This window comes from Tinamus guttatus, unplaced genomic scaffold (assembly GCF_059628265.1).
Source record: "Tinamus guttatus ecotype Peru unplaced genomic scaffold, ASM5962826v1 Tinamus_guttatus_pri_ptg000045l, whole genome shotgun sequence".
NCBI classification, from domain to species: Eukaryota; Metazoa; Chordata; class Aves; order Tinamiformes; family Tinamidae; genus Tinamus; species Tinamus guttatus.
In genome coordinates, this window is record NW_028288579.1 from 2,027,497 (window position 1) to 2,053,107 (window position 25,611).

The 25,611-nt window shown below is 41.1% G+C and overlaps 1 protein-coding gene across 1 annotated transcript in view; it reads left to right on the forward strand.

The window, feature by feature from the left end:
* The window catches only part of PITPNC1 (phosphatidylinositol transfer protein cytoplasmic 1), a 65,649-nt gene that overhangs the window by 24,089 nt on the left and 15,949 nt on the right, over positions 1 to 25,611 (forward strand). Inside the window, exons 2-5 of the mRNA XM_088537818.1 lie at positions 5,371 to 5,519; positions 10,197 to 10,285; positions 10,738 to 10,745; positions 21,162 to 21,233. Of these exons, the coding sequence (XP_088393944.1) occupies positions 5,371 to 5,519; positions 10,197 to 10,285; positions 10,738 to 10,745; positions 21,162 to 21,233 (318 nt within the window). The remainder of the gene's footprint in view (positions 1 to 5,370; positions 5,520 to 10,196; positions 10,286 to 10,737; positions 10,746 to 21,161; positions 21,234 to 25,611) is intronic.

Genomic DNA, 25,611 nt, shown 5'->3' on the forward strand with positions numbered 1-25,611 from the left:
TTCAATAGCACAGCTGGTACAGGAACATAAAATTACTAGCATTTGAACAGGACATGAGCTATATTTGGCAAAACATATTGCATGTAAGCTGAAAATTTGCAATTTAATTTTTCTTTCAGTGGAAATTGAAATGACCAGCGTTGTACACTGGTTAACTGCCAGTCTGAACCTGCTCCTATGGATTTCAGTATAAGTCATTGTGGTTGTCTTTAATGTGCCAGGATACAGCACATGTAGATTATTTCTACTTCAGATGTGCAAAATGTGCTTCTCTAGTTGAAAATGCTAGCGAACAGTGCACTCTTACTAAGCTACTGAGATATATATGTGTGTGTATAAATATATATATATATATACACATATGTATATTCACACATATAGTTGTTGCTTGGAGTTTGCACCTGAAGATGAAATAACTTTAGGAAATATTTTGTATTCACTCTTATTAGTAGTTATTCCCTTCTTTTGTTCAGTGACATGTGGACATACCTCCCAAACGAATAAGATCTAAAATAAAATATTCAACTTCTGGGGTGAAAAATTCCCTAAGACACAGAACTTTCTTTCAGTTCTCAACCCGCTGTTAACCGTAACAATTTTTTGCACACAGATATGGATTTGGTTTGGGAAGTAACGATGGCTTTCACAGCTGGCCTGACACTTTGCTTCTCTCCTGTAGTTTTGTGTTTTGCTTTCAAGACGAACTGCATCTCTGATGTGATTCAACCCCCAATTAAAATGACCCTTGGAACCAATTTAGAAAGCAATATAAGAGTGTTATGGTAGAGCGGACCACTTTGGATAGCTCTGTGATTTTAACAGCTCTGTACCTATTGGTGCCTCACCAGTCATTAGATAAAATCAGTCTTGCAGATTTTGCTGCTGTTCCTTCTTGTAATGAATCAATCGTGTTGTTTCAGCAGACTGATTGACCTTTTGCATAGGTAAAAATAGTTTAGCTTTTGCAGGCTGTTTTCAAAAGCTGCTTTTCTTTCTGGAGCTCCTTGCTGGGCTTTGTGCCTCGGGGGCTGCCGTTTCAGAGTAAGTCCACAGCTCAGAAAAGAGCTTCCTTGCACTTGGGGGATTTCCAGACGGCAAAGCGAGTGCAGGGGTGCCCAGTTTGCTCTCAACATCTTAGCTTGGATCATAGCAGTCAAGTAATGTGTTGAGCTCCACATGTGTTAATATATACTGCTTTTCAGCCGGGTTACAGGAGAGTTGATGCCCGCTCCGTGGTGGCCGGGGTGGCTCTGCGGGACACTGGGCCGCGTCGCCTTGCAGCTCCCTGCGCTCCTCTCTGCTCTTCTCACTTTCCTTGTGGATTTTCCCAGAAGTCAAAACCAGCAGTGCTCTCTTTGCATGACCCTTTTTCACAATGTCACCATTTCAGCAGAAAACAGCTATTTGGGGATTATAAACTGCAACTTTCATACTGGTAATTGTGCAACATAAGAGACAGAATTCTAAGTTCCCTTTCGTAGTGGTAGTTTATCTTCTTCCTGCGTATGGCTGTCAAGGCAAAGAGGACACTTGGTTCAGTGGCAGAAGATGGTCCAACTCTGTTATGATATCAACTCTGTCTGATTGGTGTGTCAGGTTTTAAATTCCAGAGCTTATTTTCTGAGACAGTATTTTCCAGAAAAGCCACATTTCCTTCCAGAGAAAATGTCCTTTAGGTGGTGGGTAGTGAATGCTACAAGGCAGGAGAGCCTGTCCCTTTTGCTTGCAGAGTTCTAGCCCAGGGAATCAGAAGTCCTGCAGGGAAAATGAGAGTTGGAAAGAAAAACTGTTCCAAAAAGGGGGCCTGGTAGGAGCCAGGGCAAACCTGCCAGTACACAAGCATCAAATGCTAGCACATTGTCCCTTCCTCTGTGCTAGTTAAACCAATCGAGGAGAGTTAGTGATGAGGAAGACAAATCACATTGTCGGAATGTGAGCTTGTGTCGTGCAGAAGATTTTCTGAAATTGTTCTTAATAACCGTGCATCCCCACCCACGCACTGAGGCCCTCGGGAGGCCGCGCACGGGCCGGGTGCTCCCTCCGCCCGGCTCACGGCCGCGGCGCTCGGACATCGAGAACACGGGGACAGCTTAGCAGTTACTGCAGGTTTATATGAAGGGAAGTACAGAATTACAGTCGTGCAGAACTGGAACGTGCATTCATTTGTCCACTTCTTTTGTAACAGTTTAAGTGAGACTTAAATGCAGATCGTGTAGTAGCGAAACTGCCTGAATGAAGTCTGGAAATATATTCTACAGTGAACACACTTGTCTTCCAAAGTCTATGGCTTGAAAACAGATCACAAAACCATCAGTCAATTTTAAGCACCGTTTTTTTATTAATCAGACATCATTCCATAAATCAAAAGTACTTAAGCAGCTTCCTGCTGTAGTGCCATTGGATTTATACTGCGTTATTGCAGTGTGGTTAGGTTCAGCTGAGGATGAAGAGGGTCCATTTTATTTTGTTGCTAGAATTAAATCTTAATTAAATTGTGATCAATGACAAAATTCATGTTGCTGTAAAAGGAGGTGGAATTTTGCCCTTTATCCATAGCTGGCTCCACATCTGTGCGTGAATACAAACCTGCCTCGGTTTTGTTGCTGCTGTAATTCTTCCTTCTTTCCGTTTCACCTTTGTGATTTCCTGAGAACAGGCCTGGAAGCCACTGGCACGTTTTAGCGTGATTCATTGTGTGAGAAATATTTTCCACTGTCAGAGTACAGTACTCTCAACAGCCATTAACTTTAATAGGTATAAAAGACATCCAGCAGCCCCCGGCTTCAGGCTTCTGGCTGCACGGAGAGCGCTCGCTGCCGGCTTCCTGCTGAAGCTGGAATGACAGCACTGTCCCCCCGTGCTTCACTCTAATGACAGCAAAATAAAAGTAGATGAGAGGGTTCAAGAATTCTTTGGAATACAAGAATTGCTATATCAGATCCAGTCAATGATACCTCTTTCACATTTTCTGGGAGCATCCAGGTAAGAAACTTAAGGATAGATGTAAAAAACCAATTTTTAGATAACTTTAGAATAAAATCTCTTTTGAGAGAGTGATACTTTTGCATTCCATGTGAATTTTGAAAGGCTTCATTGCATGAATTTCTATTGACTTCCATGGAGACAGAAGGTGGCCTTGGAAGATGGGGTTACAGCTGGGTACACAGAATGCAGATTGTAACTAGAACAATATAAGTAATACCAGCATGTCAGTTTAGGCCTGTGGGAATAATGATTACTATCTATAATGATGACTATCTATCTATGCTGTAAAACCTTACTTTGGTGTTATTTCTCCACGTTATTGAGAGTAACTTAGGAAAAATGTGAGGGCTTTTATTGGGTGTTTGTTTTCAATAGTGTTTCAAAAGATATTCTTTGTTTTGGATTTTACTCATGTCAATAAAAAAAGGTACTTAAAAAAGAAAAAAGCTTTATCTGAAATAATAGACTCTCTGGTTTGGTAAAGTACCATAATTTTGGAAGTTAGACCTTTTTAAATCCTGCTCGAAAATGCTATTAAAAGGCAATAAACCCAATAAAAACAAATGCGCCTTGCACAGAGGAGCTAAGTCACTTTACACGCAGGTCAAGGAGCGTCTGCCCTGCGGAGCCCAGCGGCTCTGCCGCGGGACGGGCCGCGCGGTGGCAGCGAGAGCTGGGGGCTGCCCGGGACCATGTCCCGTGCGGGGCCAGGGAAGGCCGGAGGAGCCGGCGGAGCCTGCTCTGCTCTCAGGTCTCAGGCCTGGCTGGCGCGGGTGGCACCGTGGGGTTCCCAGGCTCTTCCGAGGAGCAGCTCCTGCCTCTAGGCACGGGCTGGGCAGCGTCTGTCAGGCAGGGTCTGCTTGGCGTCGGTGAGGAGCTGTGCGGGGTGCCGTGCGGGCTGTCCCTTTGGAACCCTGTGCTAGGACTCTTCGTGGGCCCTGTGATTTGATGTTTTCCTAGCAATACCTGGTAGTCCAAGTCCATGAAAGGCTGGCAATGCTCCTTAGCAAAACATGTAGCGTAATTATCGGTGGATAAGTCTGATTCATGATATTGGAGCAAACTAAGCCTTAGTCCAACCCCATCATCGATTGTCAGTGTTAACTTGCTTTGCTCTTAGGGCTTCTGGCCAGATATATCCAGCAGAAACTCAGACGTCTGTGTCTGTTACAACCAAGGACAAATTGCAAAGGACTGCGTTGAAGTGGGAAGTCAAGGAACGCAGTGATACGTGCAGTGATGAAAGCAAATACTTTCCAGAGAGGCCCATGCTAACTAAAAGTCACAACAGAAATCTCTACAGAGATACTGCTTTTATGGCAATCTGTAATTTCTTTCCCTCTTTCCTCACCTAACCTTTTTATGTTCCACGGGCTATAAATTACTCAGCTCTTTCTTTCCATTAGTAGATAGGCACTTTATCACCTCTCCTCTTTCCTAACATCATTATTACTCTGCAGGAGCTAAGTGTCTTTGCTCTTAGGTGGTCCAGTTGATACATATCTAGTTAGAAGCAAATCATTTTTTTCTTAACTTGCTTTGAAGTGAGTTGCTTTGATTTCAGACCTGAAGAACAGCTTCACGTGCCTGAAAGTTTTTCTCCTTTTTCCATCTGTACTAGTTGGTCTAATAAAATATATTACCTCTGCCTATAAACTTTGCCTTGCCTGTAGACTGCTATCATTATTAGTGAAGCAGAGAAAGCAAGTTTTCATGTAGCAAGTTAAAGTGCATGTGTGAAGATTAGGGCTCTTTTTTCCTGAAAGATTAGTGATTTTGGATTAACCTTCCTGGGTTTTGGATTCCTACATAACCCAAGAATCTGTATAAAAAGGATCATTTAAGTGTTCAAAGTTATTTTAAGTTATTTTAATAATATTGCTAAATCATATTCTCAGGCTTCTTGTTCTAAGGACTTGGAGCCCACATGGTTTTTCTAGGAGCTGATGTCCCTGTTTCTGCAAATCAGCAGCAGTGAAGCTGAATCTGTTTGCAGAGCTCCACTATTTGCATCATTTCGACACAACAGATGAATCCCACCTTAGACAGGGTTTGGAGATATTATCTACCAATAGCCCCCTTGCGTGTCAGCATGTGGAAGCAGTAGCTTAAGTATTTGTTTCTTTTGAAATCACAGACTGGCCTGTTTCTTTTTGTCTGTGTGCACATGGCTTTTGTTATTATTTTCACTAGTGTTGCCTTACACTTAAACTAATAAGATAATGAGAATACCCAGGCTCATAAGACTAAATGAGGCTTCAAAATACTATTTTTCTCCCTCAGAGTACCTTTTACTTGCACATATTCCCCTATCATTGCATGACATTGGCTTCTGAATGCTCGTGTGACACGTGGCTATCCCGATGTTGTTATTTTGCTTTGCAGTACAGAATCGGGCAGCTGTACATGATAAGCAAGCACAGCCATGAGCAGAGCGACCGAGGGGAAGGTGTGGAGGTGGTGCAGAACGAACCCTATGAAGATCCAAACTACGGCAATGGTCAGCTAACAGAAAAACGGGTCTATCTCAACAGGCAAGTATGAGAAACTTTCTCTCAGCATGGGCAGTAGTAATAACTTGCAAGGAATCTCCCTCACACACAATAACCTTCGTGTTTCAAATAAAACATGCTCCATGAATATGGGCCACTTCCCAGCAGCTGCAGAAAGAAGGAAGGTAGGATAAAACTCCTGCTTGAAGTAATTAGTTGTCCTTTTATTAGAGTATTGCACATATTATTACTTGATGATACAGTGATATTCTCACTTCATAATACTTTTACAAGGCCAATTCCCTATTCTTGCTGACAAAAGATTTGCCTCAGTGAAGTGAATGACGTTGTGAATGTCCATCAGGCTTGTACAATGATGACTTTTTGCACAGTGAGAGACTTAAAGACATGATGGAAAATACTGCTTTTGTTTCCCAAAAGTCCCATCGTTTCTTAAAGAGAAATATGTGTCTCTTCCTATGGCAAAATTATATTGCTGAAGGTTGATGTGTCCACAGTCAAAGGACAGAGATGTTTTAAAACATATATATATATATATATATATATATATATATATGTCGTGTGAAATATATTGCTCAATCTGTTGCTATTTTTATTACTGCTAGTCTAATTGAATACTACTGTTTTCCTGATATTCTTCTATTTCCCTGGACCTCTTCCGTTTTGTTAAGCTTTGCTACTCTTCAGCCTTTAGCAGGGGCATAGAAACACTATAGCTTTTTATTTTACATTGCAAGTAACTCCTCCAGTGCCATCCTGACATATTTGACTTAGGCTAAATTGAATCAGTGGCAATGGTGCACACATGCACATGCACACAGAGCTCCACGCTGTATCTGTCACCAACATTTAATATTACTGTGTTTGGAACCCTGTTTTCTCACAGGGTAGATACAAGACAAGGAAAATACAATAGTGTCCCCATTGTAGAGTTCCTTAGTGTTTCTGGATCTTTCTTTCCTTCATGTTAAAAAGAGATAATGCATCAAGCACCACTGAATTAGCACCTAGGAGAAGCTGAGAACCTCTGCAATGGCTGTGCTGGAGCTGTGTGCAAGAGGCACTGCGGAAGCTGCTGCTGTCGTGCAGACCACAAGGAACCAACCTTGGCGAAGATCTGTGGGCCTACAGCAACTTGGGAAGCTCACCTGAAGCTGCAGTGGATATTTAAAGTCAGGCTTACTCAGTTAAATGATGGATTATCAATATTTTGTGGTAATCGTCACTAAATTTGCCATCTGAGGCTTTCTTGGTAGGACTGTGGCACCAGTGGAGTTTTTTATTATTTTGGAAAGTTTTGGTTTTCAGTTCACTTCAGATCTGTATTATGAGACTAGAAACCCTTATATCTATCCATTATGACATGTTGCAGCAGAAACTTCAGTTTGTATTTACGACTTTTCTTAATGAGAGAATATAATGCTTTTATTTCTGCTGCTAGAGGGATGGTGGCATTGTCTTGGGCCTGGCAGCGTAGTCCCTGGTTTTGCAGGAGTCAGGATCGATCCATGCGATGACACTTCACAGATAAAGCTTATCTCCTTGCAGCACCTCTTGGCCAGACTCACACTCAGTCCCTTCGTAAAAGCCTTCTCAGAAGGGTGTGTTATGAGACCTTGAGCTTATGCTGTTCGGATGAAACCAAAGGAGCTTATCTCAAGCACATAGTGCACTGTGTAGTGCCTCTGCAAGTGTGCAGCATTTGTACCGACACAGATAGCTGCACTTTACGCCTTGTTTCTGCAGCAGTGACCACTGGGGTCACAGTAGGAAACTCTCCTATTTAAATGGACATTTTCAGAATCCTCCACTTAAAAAAAAAAAAAAAAAAGTTCCAGTTCCTACAAGCTGAACAGAGTGAATTCAGAGATAAAGCCTTAGTGCACTTCCTGCTCTGAACTGCCCTTGTGCTGCAGAACTGCAGAAGTCCAACTACACTCTAGGAAATGCAGCCAATGGAAAATATGAGCCATGTCTGGCTGTCCCGATCCGGTGTTGAGCTGGATAACCTCAGCCCTTCTCATGAGTGATACTGGATACTGCATGGTGTCCGGCTGAAGGAGCCCTAGAACAATCTGAGGTTTGAAAAGGCAAGGAGAGCTTGGATGAAGTGGAGCTCTCGGAGAAGCAGCAGTTCCTCAACACTTTGCCAAATCTACCTTAAAGCCTGCTGAGGAAAGCAGCCCATGTATTAGACTTCTCCATCCATCTTTCTTTCTTGCATTAACAACCCTTGATTTCCTGTATTCTTACTTTTATTTTCCAGCCATGGATCTAAAATAGTTTTCTTGTGCTTAAATTCCACAATAGAAAGAAAAAGTGACTGTTTATTGCCTTAGCAGTCTTGGCTTTGAAGTGGCAGGAACAGCCATCCTTCTCTGCCTGCACAGCTAGTCTTGGTCCATTTTTATTCTGCTGCAACTTTTAGATGCTGTTTGAGCAGCTGGGCTTTCAAGCTGTGCCCGGGTACCTTGCAGGAGACGTGCTTTGTTTCTGCAGCCCCATACGGCACCTCCTCGCGCCGAGCTGCCGGAAGGCAGGAGCGTCACTGCGCAGGGACCCGCAGCGGGCAGGTTTGCTCAGCGTCACACAGCTGGGAGCAGCTGCTCCGTGTGCTCGGAAACGCGCTCACGAACAGGTCATGAGCTACTGTCAGCAGTGCCTACATAACTGCAGCAAAATTTATGATATTCGTGCCTCCATTACTGGTCAGGAAAAGCAACAATCCACGGTCTCACGGCTTTGAGCATCCAAACCAGCTCCTGTTACCTTCATGTTGGTGGTGCTTTTTGAACTGTCCTGAAGAAACCAGAGCAAATAATTCATAAAATGGTTCTTGTTTACTGGCGGGTTTGACTGGAATGCCTTTAAGAAACATTTCCCCCTTTCCTGAACTTCATCTGGGGAAGGAAGCAGTAAAAAAATGAGAATGTGATCCACAGATACATAGGCTGCCAAACTAAAAATATTATATGTTTGAGCATTCTTGCTCTGAAAGAACCTTTAAAATATTATTATACATTCATAACTGTGAACTGAGAGTAATGTATGTTTTGCCCATAAAATTATTTATTTTGGAGACGTACTGTGCCAGCAAGGACAGGTTGACAGGCAAATACTCTAATAATTGCAAAAGGAGCAGTCGTATGTGAACAAAGATATTGCTAATAAAATGTTCTGGTGCCAATGTCAGCCTTAGCAGAGTTCTGAATCCCTTACTGCCTCTTTGCCCTCGCTGGAGGACTGGTTGAAGGGCTGCATCTGTGGGTTCCTAATGCGTAGGCATCAGAGAGCATGAAGTCTGGTAGGGATAAAGGAAGGAGTAGGGAGTCATAAAGAGGCACAGGACAGACCAAATAAACATCAAAAATATAATGCAGTGAAGTGTGATTATGCAGTATGCAAAATGTTGTTAAGAGACTGTACACAAGAAAGGTTTATGCAAAGAAAAGAATCCAGCTTTGAGCAATGCCATCAAAGAGCAAAAGTCAATGCACTTGAGCTTGAATTTTTTGATAATGTGCTAATGTCTGCAGTTTGCCTCTGGGCAAATACAATATTTATACATAGCTAGATCATGGTTAAATAAACCTTAAAGATCCAAACTATTTTCCCCAGAAATTTTGGAGGGTTGTTTTACTTTCTACATATGCAGTTATCCAAGTAAAACCGTTTCAAATATTTACGCTTGGAAAACTGAAACTTGAAAGCATCTACTTCAGCTCAGTAAAGATCCTGTCTTAGGCTGGGTGATCTGTGCTACGCTTGGCCTGACTCACTAATGATTTTAACGGGGTCCCTAAATTCAGTGGTATTCCCGGTCTCCAAATCTCTGCCTTCTTTTGAGGGACTAGTCCTGGGTCTTTATTACTGGCAGCTCAACTGATTATAACTGATGTCAGAGGAAAGGGCTGAATGCTGTATTTGCATAAGCTTACAATCTTTTTAAAATGCCTATTTCTCACTTTGTGATTCCAGTGAGTGACCGTGCTAAAAAGAAATGCTCACAGCCTTCCACACTCTTCTTTCATTACCCTTTAAGGGTCTTACCATGCGCCGTGGCCATCTGCATGTCTTTGCATTCTTAATCTACTGCCATTGTACTGCTGCACTACGCTTGGAGCTATGACATCAAGTACCAGTAACTCTGTTGGCTTCTGCGTTTTACTTTTCCAACATGAGCAAAATGGGACTAATTCAACCTGAAGGCCCCAGAAAGGTGTTTTGAGAAATGTGTTATTTTTAATCTAAAAACTTCATAATCAAGGTGTGGTGTTAGTGGTATGGGAAGAACTACCTACTGAGGCTTTGGGTAGTTGAACGTAAAAGTTTGTGTGCCAGCAAGGAAGAAATTCCGTAAGGAAAAATAATGGAACCAGAGTCCCAAGTGGGCTGTCATGGAGTGCTGACTGGGACCTCTTGGTAGAGAGGGCCTCCTTGTGGCCAGGAGCACCCTGACCCAGGGACACGTGGCATCCTTCACCTGCGGAGCTCTTCCACGTCCAGAGGGTTGAGTCCACAAAGCTTTGGCGCTGGCCCCGAAACTGTGTGCTCTGAGATGGGGATATTGGGGGGCATCGGTGTCGCTGTGTCCTGTGAAACGCTGGCCCAACTGTGAGCGTGTTTGGCAAGTGTCTTTTTATTACCAATCCCTTAAGTCAAAACAAGTTCTAATTGTATATTTCCTTTTCTTTTCAGCAAACTACCTGGCTGGGCTAGGGCAGTTGTTCCCAAAATATTTTATGTGACAGAGAAGGCTTGGAATTACTATCCTTATACAATCACAGGTAAGGGATAAAGCAGAAATGAAAACGGACTTTTCCTTGTTGGGTAGATAAGTTTCTCTTCAAAAGCTTCAAGTAACATATTGAAACACATATATTAAGGAATTTTTACAACTCCTGTGGAATTGCATTTATATATCCTTCTCATATTGATTAGTATAAGAAAATAAAGATTATAGACAAAGAATGTGTTAGGTAAGAAGGGGAGTCCTCCTTTCAGTGCAATTTTTTCTTTGCAGAGAAAGTATCAAGTGCTTAAATTCTGCAGTGACTTATGCCCTTGATTGTCCCATAGACTTTAGCTAAATATAAATCAGCAGATTATCTGACACAAATATTCTGATTATTATTGTGTGTTTACTGTAAGGATCCTGCATCATTGTTTTGTTTCACATTTCTTTTTTTTTTCTTTTCCCTCATCATTCTTTTTTTACAAATGGACAATTGGAAATCAGAATACACAGTAAGTTTTTCTTCCTCTTTTAATTTTAAAAGTACAGTAATTTTGTAAAATGCAGTACTGGAATCCAAGCTGATTCCTTTATAATGTGCTCTCAATAGTGGAATTTTAAATCTATTTGTTTAAGAAGTTTAAGGTTAACTTTGAGCTGTTTCTGTGGGAATCTATAAATTATTATTTTTTTAGTATTTTAAAACGATTTACTGTATTTTTAGTCACTACCTGTAACAAAGAGAAACCTATAAAAAGGAACAAGACTTTTAAGGTTCTAGTTATTACTTGTAGACATAAGAACAGATTTTGCTTTATTTATTGTTTTATTAACTTATAAAATGTTCATCTCTGGTATAGTATCTGGGAAACTGCACAATTTGTAGACAAAATTAAATATAATCCGGGCCTGGTGCCCAGCAGCTATTCCCTCTAGCAGAGCTAAGGCAAAACCCAGCTTATAAATCATGAGAAAATAAAATTTGTTTTCCATGTGCTGGCCATGTAGGTTTCCAGCAAGATGAGAAGAAGGTGAGGAGGGAGTGCCAGGCAAAGGGTCCTTCAGATACCTCAGCCTTGATTTAGATTGTACTTCTGTCTACAGATGAAACATAACCCTCTCGTTTTTGTTAATACTGCAGTGTTCAAAACACTTGTGCAGTTTTTTTTTTTTAAAAAAAGGAAGGAACAGAGAGAGGAAAAATATTCGTATGTGAATGAGACCAAAAAAGCCATTCAAAGGCTCAGATCTCAGAGCTGGAGGCTTAGTTTTGAAAATGCTATGACCAAGTTTGAACAGCCAAAGTACTGCACCCTGCTTTTCAATATGTACTGTAGATATCCATTATATACTCTGCATTATTTCCTCTGTAAAATTGATTACCAGAGGAAACCCTTCTGTGCTGTAAAGGACACTGATTCTCAGCTATTATTGTGAGATATGATCTTCAATAGGGCCTGTCACAGTTTACATTCATTAAAGGTTTACCTGTTGATAGCAGGTTTAATATGAGATAGAGAAGGTGATATGCTGTGTCACAGTGGTATCCATTACTTTGTTTTCTATTCAATTCTTTTTCATTAACCGTTTACATTTTCAACAAAGGGGTTTGAAAGAAAAGGAAAAATACTGGTAGAGACTAAAAAACTTCACTACACAGAGGCTAAACTAAATATGATTTCTTTTGGATCAGACTTTCACACTATGCAAAATCTTAAAAACTTAACTGAAAGAGGCAATTAATGCTGAAAAGGGTGGTAGGGGACAGAAAATTATATCTGAATTTGAAATGCAGTACTTGAGACATCGTCAACACCAAAGAGCAATGCAGTACCCAGCAAGCTAAACCCTGATCCTGGTCTGTGTCTAGCCTGATGAGACAAGAGCTGGAACACATCTCAGCAAAGATTTGTAGAAGGGAGACAATTAGCGAGATGTTCAACATCAGCAAAAATAGCATTGCAGGGTCAAGGCGACTTGTAAAGAAAAAATTAAATCAGTCTACAACTGTAGAAGGTAGGCAACACTGTCACCAATTGACACTGTGATTCTCATGAGTATTGAAGACCGATTCTTCACCGTGGTGCAAGGCAGCACAACTAGAAATATTCAGATGAAATTAAGAAAATTGTATTTCAGATAAAAATCTGAAATACATTTTTATGAAGCTGTTAGGCTATGAAATGATTTTCAAGGGAAAATGGAGAAAGTGTCTCTGCCTTAAGCTGTTGAATCTAGAACAAAAATGCTAAATATACCATTGGGAATAATTCCTATGCTTCTCTAAATTTTGATTTGCTGCGTTCATTAGAGACTTCTGAAAGAAAGTATGAAACAGCACAGATACTGCCAAAAATAGATAGGATCGCTTGGAAACACTTTTCTAAAGATAGTGAATTCGCTCTAGAGGGTCTGAGGGACATCCTAAGAATTATATTGAGTCTCCTTTCAGGAAAACTGATTCTAAAGGTAGGCCAGCAATTGGATAAACACAGCATAATCTTATAAAGTCAAGTGCACCCAGCTGGGAAGGAAAAATCAAAGCTTTCTAATCTTTCAAGTTGCACTCCAAATACAGAGTGGGAAGCTGCAAGGCTCAGGAGTGTTATTTCAATGTATGCTAGTAGCCTGGAAGAGGATGTGGACAATGGACTGAAGCTTGGTGCGAATATTAAGGTTTTTCTTTTGTCAAATATGAAGGCTGTTAAGAAACAGTATTCAAGCACAACACAAGAATTCAATCATTTCATTCAGAATAATTTAATAAATCTGGTTTTCCTGTGAAATACTATGGATTCCATAAATTTGACCATCTTAAGGAGCTGGTACTTTGAGATCCTCTAAGAAACTTCAGTAGGTATTGAAAATAATTTCCAAAGTACTGTTCCCTGGGATGTGTAAAATGCTAGGAATACCTTGGATGCATGAAAACAACCATGGAAATTAGAATGTTATGACGCTAGTACTCTATTCTGAGTGCAATTTTGATGGTATCTGCTTTAAGGAAAGGTATTTGTTACACAGCAAACTCCTAAATTTGGCAGCTAACAGGAGAAGATGACTGCTTGGTTTGCTACCAAGTCTGGTAACTGTATTAATAAAATGGAAACAAATGAGCTTAACAGAACTATTGTACAAGCAATGTTTTTTGTGATGTGTAGTGTGTGTGAAACACTGTAATGTCAAGAGAGCGTTTTAAAATGTTCACTCTGCAGTATGTGGAGGAGGACCTTGCTAAGAAAGACTTTCTATCAGGAAGATGAGACATGGGTAACATCCCAACAAATGTTTTTAATATCAAACCTTGAGCTAATCCTTGCAAGTTTCTTCCTGATACTGAGAGAAGGTACAAAAACTCTGCTTTAGGATCTGAAGGCAAAAAAGAGGTCCGGATTTGGGGATAACCATTTAGAAAATAAGCTGTAAGGTTCTAACCCGTGTTTTAGTGGCTGGGGCTTTACTTGAGTACTGCACATGAGAAAGTGCAACTCTTAATCTCTCACATTTGGCAAAGGAGTGGCTTCATTTTTAATCTTGTAATTAGAAACCTGACCAGATAGCTTGCTAAAACAAATGTTTAATTTTTACTTACAAGCTCATTTAGTATTGTGTTTGAGTTAAGCTCACAAAGTTTGGATGCTGTATTTAGGTGAAAGGCAGCCCTACAGAAGTAACTCCAGGCACTCTTTGCTGCAGGAATCAGTAGGGGACTAAGGTAGTGGTGGTGCCTCCAGTGAAACCAGAGGTGCTCCTGGGGAAGGGGTTGCCAGCTGCTGGGTTTTGCAAAGAATTCCTTTGCTGGAACCTTTCCTAACAGGACGAGGGAGGAAAAATGCCTCCCAGCTATTAACAGGCACCTGTCTGTCAGCTTACTGCAGCATTTTCAAATAAATGTCTTTAGAGTAAGAAACTTAGGCTAACTTTATATATATATGTGTGTGTGTATATACATATATATACACACATATATATATATATGGACTAATCTTTCAGGAGACTTTCTTATTTTTCTTTCCTAAGGTTGTGCAGCTAGATTAGAAATAATTAACTAGAAAGCAAACCAGTCTCTATTGCAAACCACATGTAAAAGGATTACACAGGACTAGTTTCTGTACCTGCAGTGGGATATTGGTAGACAATAAGCAGCATAGAACAAATTCCCATTTGACCTGTTCAAGTGACAGCTGAGGTTCTGGACAAGAGAAGAGCCTCGAGCAAACAAATAATCAGATCACAGGGTGACTCAGCCAGGGTGCAAACCAGAATTCATAAGATCAAAGTACACTGAAAATGAGCCTAACAAAGTTTAGCTGTCAAGGTGGAGTACAAAGGGATTAGGAAAAATAATAACAGCCTTCAGTCAAGCTGTCCTGAGTTTGAGGGCACAGTGTTTACCAGGGGTAGTTTCAAATACTTCTGCTGTCTGATCTAACTAGTTCCAGTGTTTTTAGCAATATTTCAATTCTCAGACTGGATTTTAAAAACAGTAAAAACAATTTTTACCCTCTTGTAATTACATATAATCAATGGCTTATTGTTCATTCTATTAATAGGAGTATATAAAGCAAGAATGATTTATTGTCTGCAGAGAAAATAATTCTTTTAACTCACCAATGATTCATATTAAGTTCAGAATAGGATGCAAACTCAGAATATTTATCGAAAGAATTAGGAGCAGAAAGCAGGAGACGAGGCTGCCTCTGAGGATGTATCAGAATGACACTCATTCTTCTACAACAAATGCCAGTGGCAAGAACACCTTGCATGTGTCAAGGCCCCAGGGTGGTAGCTGCTAAATGTTTGATTATCAACCTGCTGTTTTCTGATTACTTTGAGAACAGACATGTTATATGCTGTTGTCATTGCTATTTTTATCATCAGATGATAGAATCGAGGAGAAAGGAAAATAATTGTTTCAGATAAATATTGCAAAGGAATTTGTAGGATTTTTTTTCCAGTGTCTTCCTTATCTCTGTTCCAGGATTGGAGCCTAAAAGTAACTAGCAGAGCAGAGGACAACTGGTAACATTACTCTAGTAAAACACAAATCAGCTGCTTTAGAGATTCTGGGAAAAGTACAGACCTCAGTAGCATTTATAGGAAACAAATACCATATTTTTAGAAAACAGCAAATCTGTATCCTTAATAAATTAATCCCATTGAATCAACACTTTCTTTACAGAATCAAACGGCCTATGAGAATTCTTTTTTTTTTTTTTCTCCCTACCTCTGGTTTATTATAAAACTATGCAGACACCTCCACTGGCTCATGAGCCTGCCCTCTTCCCTTGTGCATGCTGCTTCTCACTTCCATTCTTCCTCAATAAACAGGTTGCTGTTCCCATGCATCAGAGAAGATCCTAAGAGAAGACAAAACCACAGAGATAACAGTGTTGAGTTTCACAGGTTAGGGGCAACCTGTTAGTTGACTGTTCCATTTTCAAGTTATTGTATATAATACAAATAGAGATTTTCTTCTTGAACTTGTTTACTTGAATTTAACTCCTTTGCTTTTTTCAGTTTTTTTTTGTGTTGTTTTTACTCTTTCCTCTCAATAGACTTTTCTGCTCTCTGCCACCTTCCCATGCTTATCTTGCTTTCCAAATTCTCCTCCCTTTCATGAGTCACATATTGCAAGTTCTACCATTACCCTGCCCAACCCTTTCCATCCATTTTAAGTCTTTGTCATCCCGATTAATGCCAGTCTGTGCAGTAAGTGGTCTGGATCAAACAGCAGCTCTGTGTGCTCGTACATGGTGCTCTCCAGAGGATTCGGAAGGGAGTTGATCTTGTGTCTGTTTCCCAAAAACATTGAATATTCCATGAAAGAAACAATCTCAATATTGTGAAGAGCTGAAGAAAATTATGTAATGTGAAATTTGAAGTGTCTGCTTCCCCAGACTTTAAGGTTAAGATTTAGGGGGATATGCCTCTGCTGAGAAAAGAAAAAGAAAAAGAAAAAGAAAAAGAAAAAGAAAAAAGAAAAGAGAAAAGAAAAGAAAAGAAAAGAAAAGAAAAGAAAAGAAAAGAAAAGAAAAGAAAAGAAAAGAAAAGAAAAGAAGAAAAATTTTACAGTACCAAAATAGCTTCGAAGGATTGAAGATTAATATACACAAGGAGCATAGAGAAGTGAACTGCAACAGAGGTCCTTAGCAGTTCTATGAATATTCTGCTGAAAGAAACCAATTGGAAAACAAATGAGCAAAAATGGTATAGATTAAATAACACTCACTTATCTAGAACGGGTTATAGAAGGCAAAGAAACCTTTTTCAGTTACCCTCTGTCCAATGTGTTTACTGACTACTGCAGGAACTCCTTCAGCCACCTCAGAAGTAATTACTTTGCACAGGTTATTTTTACAGTCAATTGCTGATATTGATTGCAAAGCACCATATTGTTGGCCTGTCTCTTTAAGACTTGGCGAGTGTTTTGGCATACTACCATTCTAACCTGTTCTTGTAAGAGTTTCTTATTGCCATGGTAACACTAATCAATCATCATGCTAAAAATAGCCCTTTCGTTTTTCAAGGGGCTATCTGGAGTGAATTGAAAATTCAACTGCAGTGTGTGTTTTCCGTGTGTTGCTTTCATTTTATTTTATTTTAATCTGGAAATACCCGTGTTTATGCCTGCTAATTACTATTACAGACTCCAGTTATTTCACTGGTTTCTCTCTCGAGATTAAACCTCTCCCAATTTTTCTTAAAAGGGTTACATAAATAGAAAGTTTGCTTAAAAAATACAGAATACTTATTTATTTTTGAATGTCATAGGTGTTGGATGCTAAAAAAAATTTGCAGATATATCAAAACATTCAGCAGGTGGCAATATTAAAGACACCTCCTTAGAGAGTTTTACACAAACAAACATTATCATTGAAACCTTCAGACCGTGAATACATTATGACTCTGAAGATTGTGTCATACTCTGTAGAACTTAAGTCTAATTTAAAATTAAAGATTGAATTGGCCACTTTTTTTTTTTCCTCAAAGAGCAGCCTTGCAAACCGCAGAGATAGTGAAATGGAAAATGGGAACGCGTGCCCTGCGCATTCCCGTGCGTGTCGCTGAGCTGCCAGGTCTGGGCTGGAGGGAGCCGAGCGGGAAGGGAGTGGCGCTCTGCAAGGAAAACCTGCGGAAAGATCCATTGCCGTTCACTCCCAGCTCCATTCTGAGGGTTGCCCAACACTTGTACTGCTTGGCTAAGTAAATATGCTCCTCCTCAACAAGAAAACGGGGGTAAAAAGGGCTTTCTGCATGATGAATAACCGCGTCTTCTGGATGATGTAAAAACAGTTCCCAGGTTCTGCCAGAGCCCTCTGCCAATTAGTGAGAGTGCAACCGGTGAGTCATGAGACACGTTCTGTGAAATGGGCAAAATTTTGGACCCTGTTTTGCAAGGCAAAGGACCCCCCACTGCTGCTGAAACCGTGCTTGCCGATCAGCGGAGGTTTGAAAGGTATCCAGGACCTTCTGGCGACTGTTAGTTTTTGTGTTGGGTAAATTCATGTTACCATTTATAGTCTCAGAAGAGATTGTTACAGCCCTCACCTTCACACTAATTATATAGTGAGGTGGCCTCTTGACAGCTTCGTGCAAAAAACGACTTTCTGCTTTCTCATGATGTGGCCTGAGGTGGATGACAGTTCTTCTACGCTAATCTAGTGTTTCTTTTTCAAAATACTAGAGTGGGAGATTTTTTAATTAGAGTTTAGACTCTGGGTCACAAGCAAGAGCAATTTGATTCAAGCAGTGGCTTGCAGAACCGCTCCAGGCAACCTAGCAGCATAACCTGGAGCAGGATATATGGGACGGCTGCGCTCTCGAGTGTCATTCTCTGACTCACCGCTGCTTATCTGCGGGTGAAGGTAGGGGATATTTCTGAGAGCAAGGTTAAAATGAAGCCTGACTTTGGCTTTATATTCAAAATCTCCGCTGTTGTCTGGAAGGGCTTACTGGTGGCCTGAGCCTGCAGCTGTGCTTCACACCAACAGCATGATGATTTTTCCTGTTTTGTGTCTTTATCCTCTGCTGTACCTGAAATTGTTGTTTAAAAGCAGGTGTTTTGATAAAGAAAAATGTATCTAAATATTGAAAAATACACTCAATCCAACAACACCTGAAATTCCACAGTTAGATCATAAACAAAAATACTTTAATCAGAACAAAGGAACAGGAACCGTTTAGGGGTGTAGCTGTAACTGTGAAAAAGGCTGTCGGGAAGTTGTTTCCATCAGCAGGACTGTCCAGGCCGGCAGTGCTAGCAGCACCTCATCCTGTGCTGCACTGTGCTACCCGCCTGAACCCGGAGCTGGGGGGAGAGCTGTCCTGTCCCCAGCTGATAGGGTCACAAGAGGACAATTTCTGTAGCCACTTCTGGACAAGCCACTAGACTCAGACTTTTTGACCTGCAAGCTGCAGACTTGATGCAATGAGCTAAAGCACCGCAGTCTTGGTGACCCTTCCCCAGTGATACATCATTTATGTCACCCACTGCTTCTGTTCTTATTCGTTGCTAGTTTTTATTTTGGGGGTTGATGTTAATTGTATAGCAAAGACAATTAAATCTCAGTGCTTGAATCAAGAAGGAAAATATTTAAAACATACTAATAAAATGTGCCCTAGAGCTGCAATCTTGAAATGCAGACAGTGCCAATGAGCTGTTTTCCTAGTAATTGTTCTAAGCAGTTACTATATCATGAATAGCACAGCATACATCGCTATGGTTTTTGGTGGAAATGTTCCTAAACGCTGTTATTCAGGTATAAGCTTTGAGGCCTCAGTAATGTAGCGTGAGGTGTGGCATTCAGGAAGCAGCACTAGGAACTGCTGATTCCTTGGCAGGCTTCTCGTGTTTCCTCAAGGATGCCTTCCCCCCGGATGCCCAGATGCAGTTCTAGCTTGTCAGCAGGAGCTCTACGTGCTTGGACTATGATCCCCACAGTTACATATATTTATATATACCTTTGTATAAAGTGGAGCTGCCATAAACTGATTTTTGAGATCCATAACCCTCCCCCCCTTTTTTTTTCTCCAGGCCAGCACCGATGTGTTTATTTTCCGAATGCTGTAAAAATTATGCAGTGCTAAATCTCTGTGGTTAGGTTACATATTTTGAAAATATGCTTGTTATCATCCACCTTCAGTAGTAATTTACTTTTTCAATCCTCTGTATCCTCCCACAAGCAAGGAAACGACTAGAATGTTGGTTTTGTTGATGGAATAGGAATCCTCTGAGGCCCATCGAGCATTGGGTTAGGACATGCTGGTGGCCCACGACTCCCGAGTCTTTCCATATCTTCTGTAACACGGCATTTCATAACTTCACTCACTCTAATCAAGAGTAAGTTTGATCAGCCCCTTCTATTCCTCTCTTCTTCAGCTCAAGCCTTGCTCCCAGATGCTGACGCAGTTTGCGCTGGATTGAAATTCGGCTCAGTTAGCGCTTGAGCTGGCAGGGGATGAGCCCTGTGCCACGGGCGGCCGCGCAGAGCTTGGCAGCGCGTGCTAAGCCAGGGATGCAGAAGATGCGGGGGGGAAAGGGCCTTTTGCTGCCTTTGCCTTTGATTCAAACCTTGTAGCTGTCCTGAATTCCTAAGGAATAAGATTTTTTTCCCTTGGAAATTTCCCACAAATGCAAAAAGCCAGAATGGGAGCAACCTAGCTACATAACAGCATGCTGAGATAATGTGCTGAAGCATCATTTAGAAGGGTATCTGGTTTATTTATTTGTAAGTTTGTGTTACAAGATGCCCAGTTCTGACAGACTGCTTATAAATACTGTGTATGTTCTACTGGCACTTTCTGAGATGTAGCCATAGGAAATGCTTAATTATCCACAGAACATGAGTAATAGGAGCCAGCAGATCTGGAGTGAACTTGCCCCATCCTGCACTCGATGCCCTGCGGATTCTTTGCTGTCATCCTGCACATTTACTCAGGGAACGAGCTGCACAGCTGGGAACCGGTCGCAGTTCAGAGGTGGATGGAAACTCGGAAATGTTCCATTCCACAGAAGTCTTCAGCAAAAGGCAAAAGAAGCACCTGATCCAAAAGGAAGCTTGTGTGTCTACAACAGCATCGTCTGACATGAGAGTACTCACTGTCGAGCCAGGAGCCTTTCTTCCTCCCCCAAGTAAATCTTTTCTCTATAAAGTCCATGACACCAGCCCCCTAATCTGGTGAGCTCTCCCGCTCTGCACCAAGATGATTATAGATGTGCTCATAAATAATAGATAACATTAAACCATTATTTTCTTTTTTAGTATATTCTATAGTCTCAAAGGAGCTTCCTTCTCATTTCAAGGTTACTGAATTGCAGCCAGGTCTCTAAATCACCTCAATTCTTAGTAATCAGCCCCTCCCTTGGAAGAACTCTCTAAACCCCGTCAAGTCCAAACTTGGACCGACAGCAGTGTGAACACTGAGGCACCAGAATGGCCTCATTGCACAGGCAGAGTCTTTAAGCAGCTGCTTTGCCATAGGGTGTGAGTGACGCGTTATACAAGGAACTGGCACCTCATTTTCACTGAGAATTTGTGCAAGAAGAGACATGATGAAAAGGAGTCAAGATGCTGAACTGGTATCCTTCAGAGGTTGTTAGACATCTACTTCATCTGCTGAAATATATGGAAAAGGTGATTTGAAAGAATGTGTAACACAATATATATTTGAAGTACTGTATACAATTATGTTGCCTGGTATTGCAAATTTTAATCTAAATTCTAGTCTCAACTTTCAGCTAGAATTGCTGCAGCCTTTTGGAGCCATGGGAACATTTGCTTTCAGGTTTTGTATACATGAGAATATTTTTCTTGATGTAATCTCAAAAAATCAGAAAGCTGCTATCAAACAGGATGTACTGAACATGTCAACTAATGAAACATGGCATTTTTTATCATGTCAAACATTTTTTTGTTTTATTGCAGTGTTCATTTTTGCCTAAATTCTCCATTCATATAGAAACAAAATATGAGGACAACAAAGGAAGCAATGACAGTGTAAGTATGATGGCTTTTGTGAAACTGAACGTAGTTACTTAAGATCTATACTGGGAGTAAAGTATTTGCTCTGGGCAAAGGCCTCCTCAGGCTTGTATCTGTGCCCTCCGTGGGGATCCTGCCCATGGAAAGGTTACCTTGCAAAGGGCTTGCCGAAGGCAGAGATCTGTGTGCACAGCTTCTGCATCTCACAGTCTGCTTGTCACGCCTCTGAACACAATGCGATTCCAAGATGTCAGTTAATGAAGGTTTATGGGACATGAGAAAGATACAAGGTTGTGTTGTGATTGTTTTCCATTTTATCTGTTGCATATTGTTTTCTTGGAGTAAAGGGAGTTGCATTCAAAGGAGCCCTTTAGGAAGAGCAAACAGGAAAGCAAACAATGGAGAGATGGAGATCTCAGGAACATGGAACAATGGCTGGGCTGGAGGGAGGCCTTGGCAGGCCCTGTCCTGAGGTTACGGAGCAATTCCAAGGGCAGGAACCTGGAGCTGGAAGGGATCCTTAACTGCCAAGTCCTCTAGGGAGAGAGGGCGGGAGCGCGGAGGCAGCTGCTGCCGCGCGGAAATGCTGATCGGGAGATACTCAGGAATAGGAGGTACAAGGTCGAGCAGGGTGTTGTCACCTTGAGCTGGCAAGAGCACAGCTAGCAAGGAAAGAGGACCACTAGACACCAGCCAACACATAAAGATGCGATCCTTGCATGAATAAACAAATATGTTTCTATATGTTTGATTTCAGCATGCCTTACACAGGCATTTGCTGCAGACTTATGGGAAGAATCTCCTTGCAGGTGTGAGATACAGGTTAAAATGTTAGGAAAACTGATTTGTAACATAGAGATCTAGTGAGGGCTGTTTAAACTGAATTTTGAGAGGGGAGAAAGCAGCAAAGCAGATTTTAAGTGGCTGTGAGACAAAACCTTTCAGTTTCCTGGGATGCCTCCTCCGACATCTTGCTGTTTTCTTAGATGGGAATTGCATTGCCCTGACTGACCTGGGTCTGCAAATTAAGAAGACTGACAGTTATTTCATTGCTTATGGCCAAAAAAATACATGTAAAAGGACAAGATTTAATGCTGTTTTTTTCCCTTCCCTTCCCTTCCCTTCCCTTCCCTTCCCTTCCCTTCCCTTCCCTTCCCTTCCCTTCCCTTCCCTTCCCTCTCTTTCCCTTCCCTTCCCTCTCCTTCCTTCTCCTTCCCTCTCCTTCCCTTGCTGTGATTTTGTAATTCTTAGTCATGTTATTCACCAGTGTGAATGTAAGAAGCCAGTGGCAGAGCTGCATTATTTGCTATTGATCCTGTGACATTGATCTGCTGACGCAGATGTGGTTCATGCAGAGCAGGATGCTGAAAGCTTGATGGAAATGGAGAGAAAGCTGGAGCTTGTGGGGGGACTTCGGATAAACCAACACCCCAGAACCAGCACCAAGATTCGATCCGGGGTCAATTGCTGTATGGGCCGGCTTAAACCTCAATTAAAAATGTGAAGTATGTTTTCTGTTGTTTCAGCCAAGTTTAGTTTAGATTTTACTGTGTTTACTAAGGCAGAAAAAAAAAAAAAAAGAAAAACAACAGAGAAACATAGTGTCCATTTTTTAATAAATTTCCGTGGATACGTGGATATACTATTGCAACCATCACCGCAATTATCAGCCTGGTCTGGTGAAGAAATAATTGAGGCAAAAAAATACTTTCTACATTTTGAAGTTTTCGTGCGAAGTTTAATGAATGATCCTTATTACTACAGCTGTAAGGATAGTAATGAATGTCTGGTTTTAACTAAGTTATTTCTAGATTTTCCTTGAGACTGTGCAGTTTTTTTAGATAATTCTTGAACTCTGATCTTTTCTCCAATTCCATGCTATGTAATAAAGTAGATATTGATTGTAAAAAGCAATAATTAGATATAAGGATACCAGCTAATTACATTGATTAGTGGAAGAAAGCAATATAAATGCTTTTGGGTTCCTGTTGTCCTTTAGCAGGCTGGTATATAATTATTATTATTACATTCAACATGTTGCATTGTCTGGTAAGATTCTGCCTACACTGCTGCAGTGTGTCTTGATGCAAATGTCTTCCTGATTTCTGCTCTCAATTGTCTTGATAGCAGAAATCAGTGATAGATACCCGCTTTGGGACTTGATCTTTCTGTGTCTTAGGCTTTGGCAACACTTTAACCTATGCAAAATGTGCTTGAAGCAGTATCGTTCTGATCTGCTGGAGTTTGCACTTAATTTGCACAACGACAAATATTGCCCAAAGTACAAGCATAACGAAAAGGAAAACCCATCATTTAGATAAAACACTTAGGAAACCTGTTCAGATGTAATGCAGTACCATAAATCCATGCACTGCTGATCTCTAGTGCCAAGCGTAGCTGATGTGTCCGGCTGTTCACATGGCAACTCTCCCCTTAGCAGAACAGAAGCACTACTGGATTACCCTGTTAGTACATCAAATATTGTCACTGCTCCACTGCAGCTTTGCAGCACCATTAACCAATTGACCACGAAGTCAGGCCATTCAATATTTACTCTTAAGAGTCTTTTAAATAGTGAAGTGTTTATTTAAAATTTTTAAATGGTATTTATAAAGCAGAAGGGCTTGTAAAATAGCAGCAGCGCTGTAGGTGGCATCTGTGCTGTGCTCTATCTGCATTGAGAGAGTTACAAGAGTATTTGAGAACTGCCTCCCTCTGGCATCTTTTGCTGCTTTCGCTGCTCGTAAGAGGCAACGTCCCCGCGGCCCTGGAGCCCTGGCTGGACCAGCGCGTGGAACCGCTCGTGCCCACGTCGCTGCCCGCAAGGAAAACCATCGGAGCAGTTGGCTGTGGATACACAAAGTCTCCCTTCTGAACAGCAGCTTTTCCTTAAAGTCCTAGTAACGTAATTTGAAAAGAATTGCTAAACTTCCTAATTAATTGAATGTTCAGAAATCACAGGCACTGTAATATGGTTTTTATTAATAGACTTTATTAACCTCTTTTTTACTTGGGTAAATAATTTTGGTATTAATTCATCAGTGTTGTGATTGGTTGGGATTTATCTCATGAAAGGCTAATTTTATTCCATGTTAGTTTGTTGCTCTCATTTTTCCCCATCTCTATTCTTAGTATTAAGTCCAGTGTACTCCACAGAGTAACAGTTGTTTATCTGGAACTGTAGTGGGGAATGGGCCAAATCCAGCATGTCCATGGACTGCAGAGCATGCAGCACATGGCTGCAGGTGGCCACACTCACTGGAGAGTTTTGTTTGAGATGTCACCTTGACTCTCAGAGCTCATTGCTCCTCGGGCGCTGCAATGACGTTCCTGCTGACAGCCGTATGAAAAAAAAGCATTTCTGATACTAATTGTTAATTACTGTATGTACAAGTTATTTCGTTTGTAATTTCTGAACTGAGTGTAAACTTGCATTTAAAAAAAATGCCCTCTAAAACTGAAGTAATCCATGTTTATTCATACGCAGTTGTGTTTTCCATAAATGTCCTCTAATGCGGGATTACAGAAAAAAAAGAATACATTAGTTCTATTTTTAGGCCATAGTCTTATAAGCTTTGGCTTTTATGATTTTTTTAAAGCAATCAACAGCTGTCTGCAATGTCTGCGATTTATCTTAATAAGAAGTAGATTCTTATAAGGTCTCTAAAAATATCCTCCTGATGATCCCCCCATTTACACTTCAGAAGTGCCCGAGACAGAGAGCTCTTGAAATGATGATAATATACCTGGGTCACGGACTGTAAAATAGGTATAAATACTAACTGCTGTGACTAGATTTATGAGCCTTTGGCTGTACACAGTTAATTTTCTCCAGGCTTTATCTGAGATTTTTTACTTAACTTACACCAAAGACAGATCATTGTGGTATGTAATTGCCTTGGGATGAAATTTGGTAGGATTCTCATTTTATATAAATATGTTCTCTTTTCCCCTTATTCGGCTTTTCAGAAAAACAAGCAGCTGGGGTGCCATGTACGTTGCCTTTTGTAGTGCAGGGGGCTGGCGATGACAGTCCCGGCGTCCTTCCTGAGGGACTCTGCTCCTTGCCCGTGACCTCGGGGTTGCCAAAGAGGTTTCTCCTGGACTCCTACTTCCTATCTTAGAAACATGAAACTAGCTTATAAAAAGCCTCGATATAATGCTTGTAAATTCCCTGTTTAGGGAAGCTGGACCCTGGTGTCAGCTGGGATGGATTGAGCTGTGCTTTAGCTCGGCCGCAGTGAGCATGAGAATGTCACCCTGCACGTTGCCCGCAGGACCTTTTAGGCATCGCTGCAAGCCCAATACGCTGATCCAGAGGCCGGCTCACTTGGACGGGTAGTTTCTGTTTCGGGTCGTTCCTGTACGATGGTAGCGACCATCTCTGCATTGT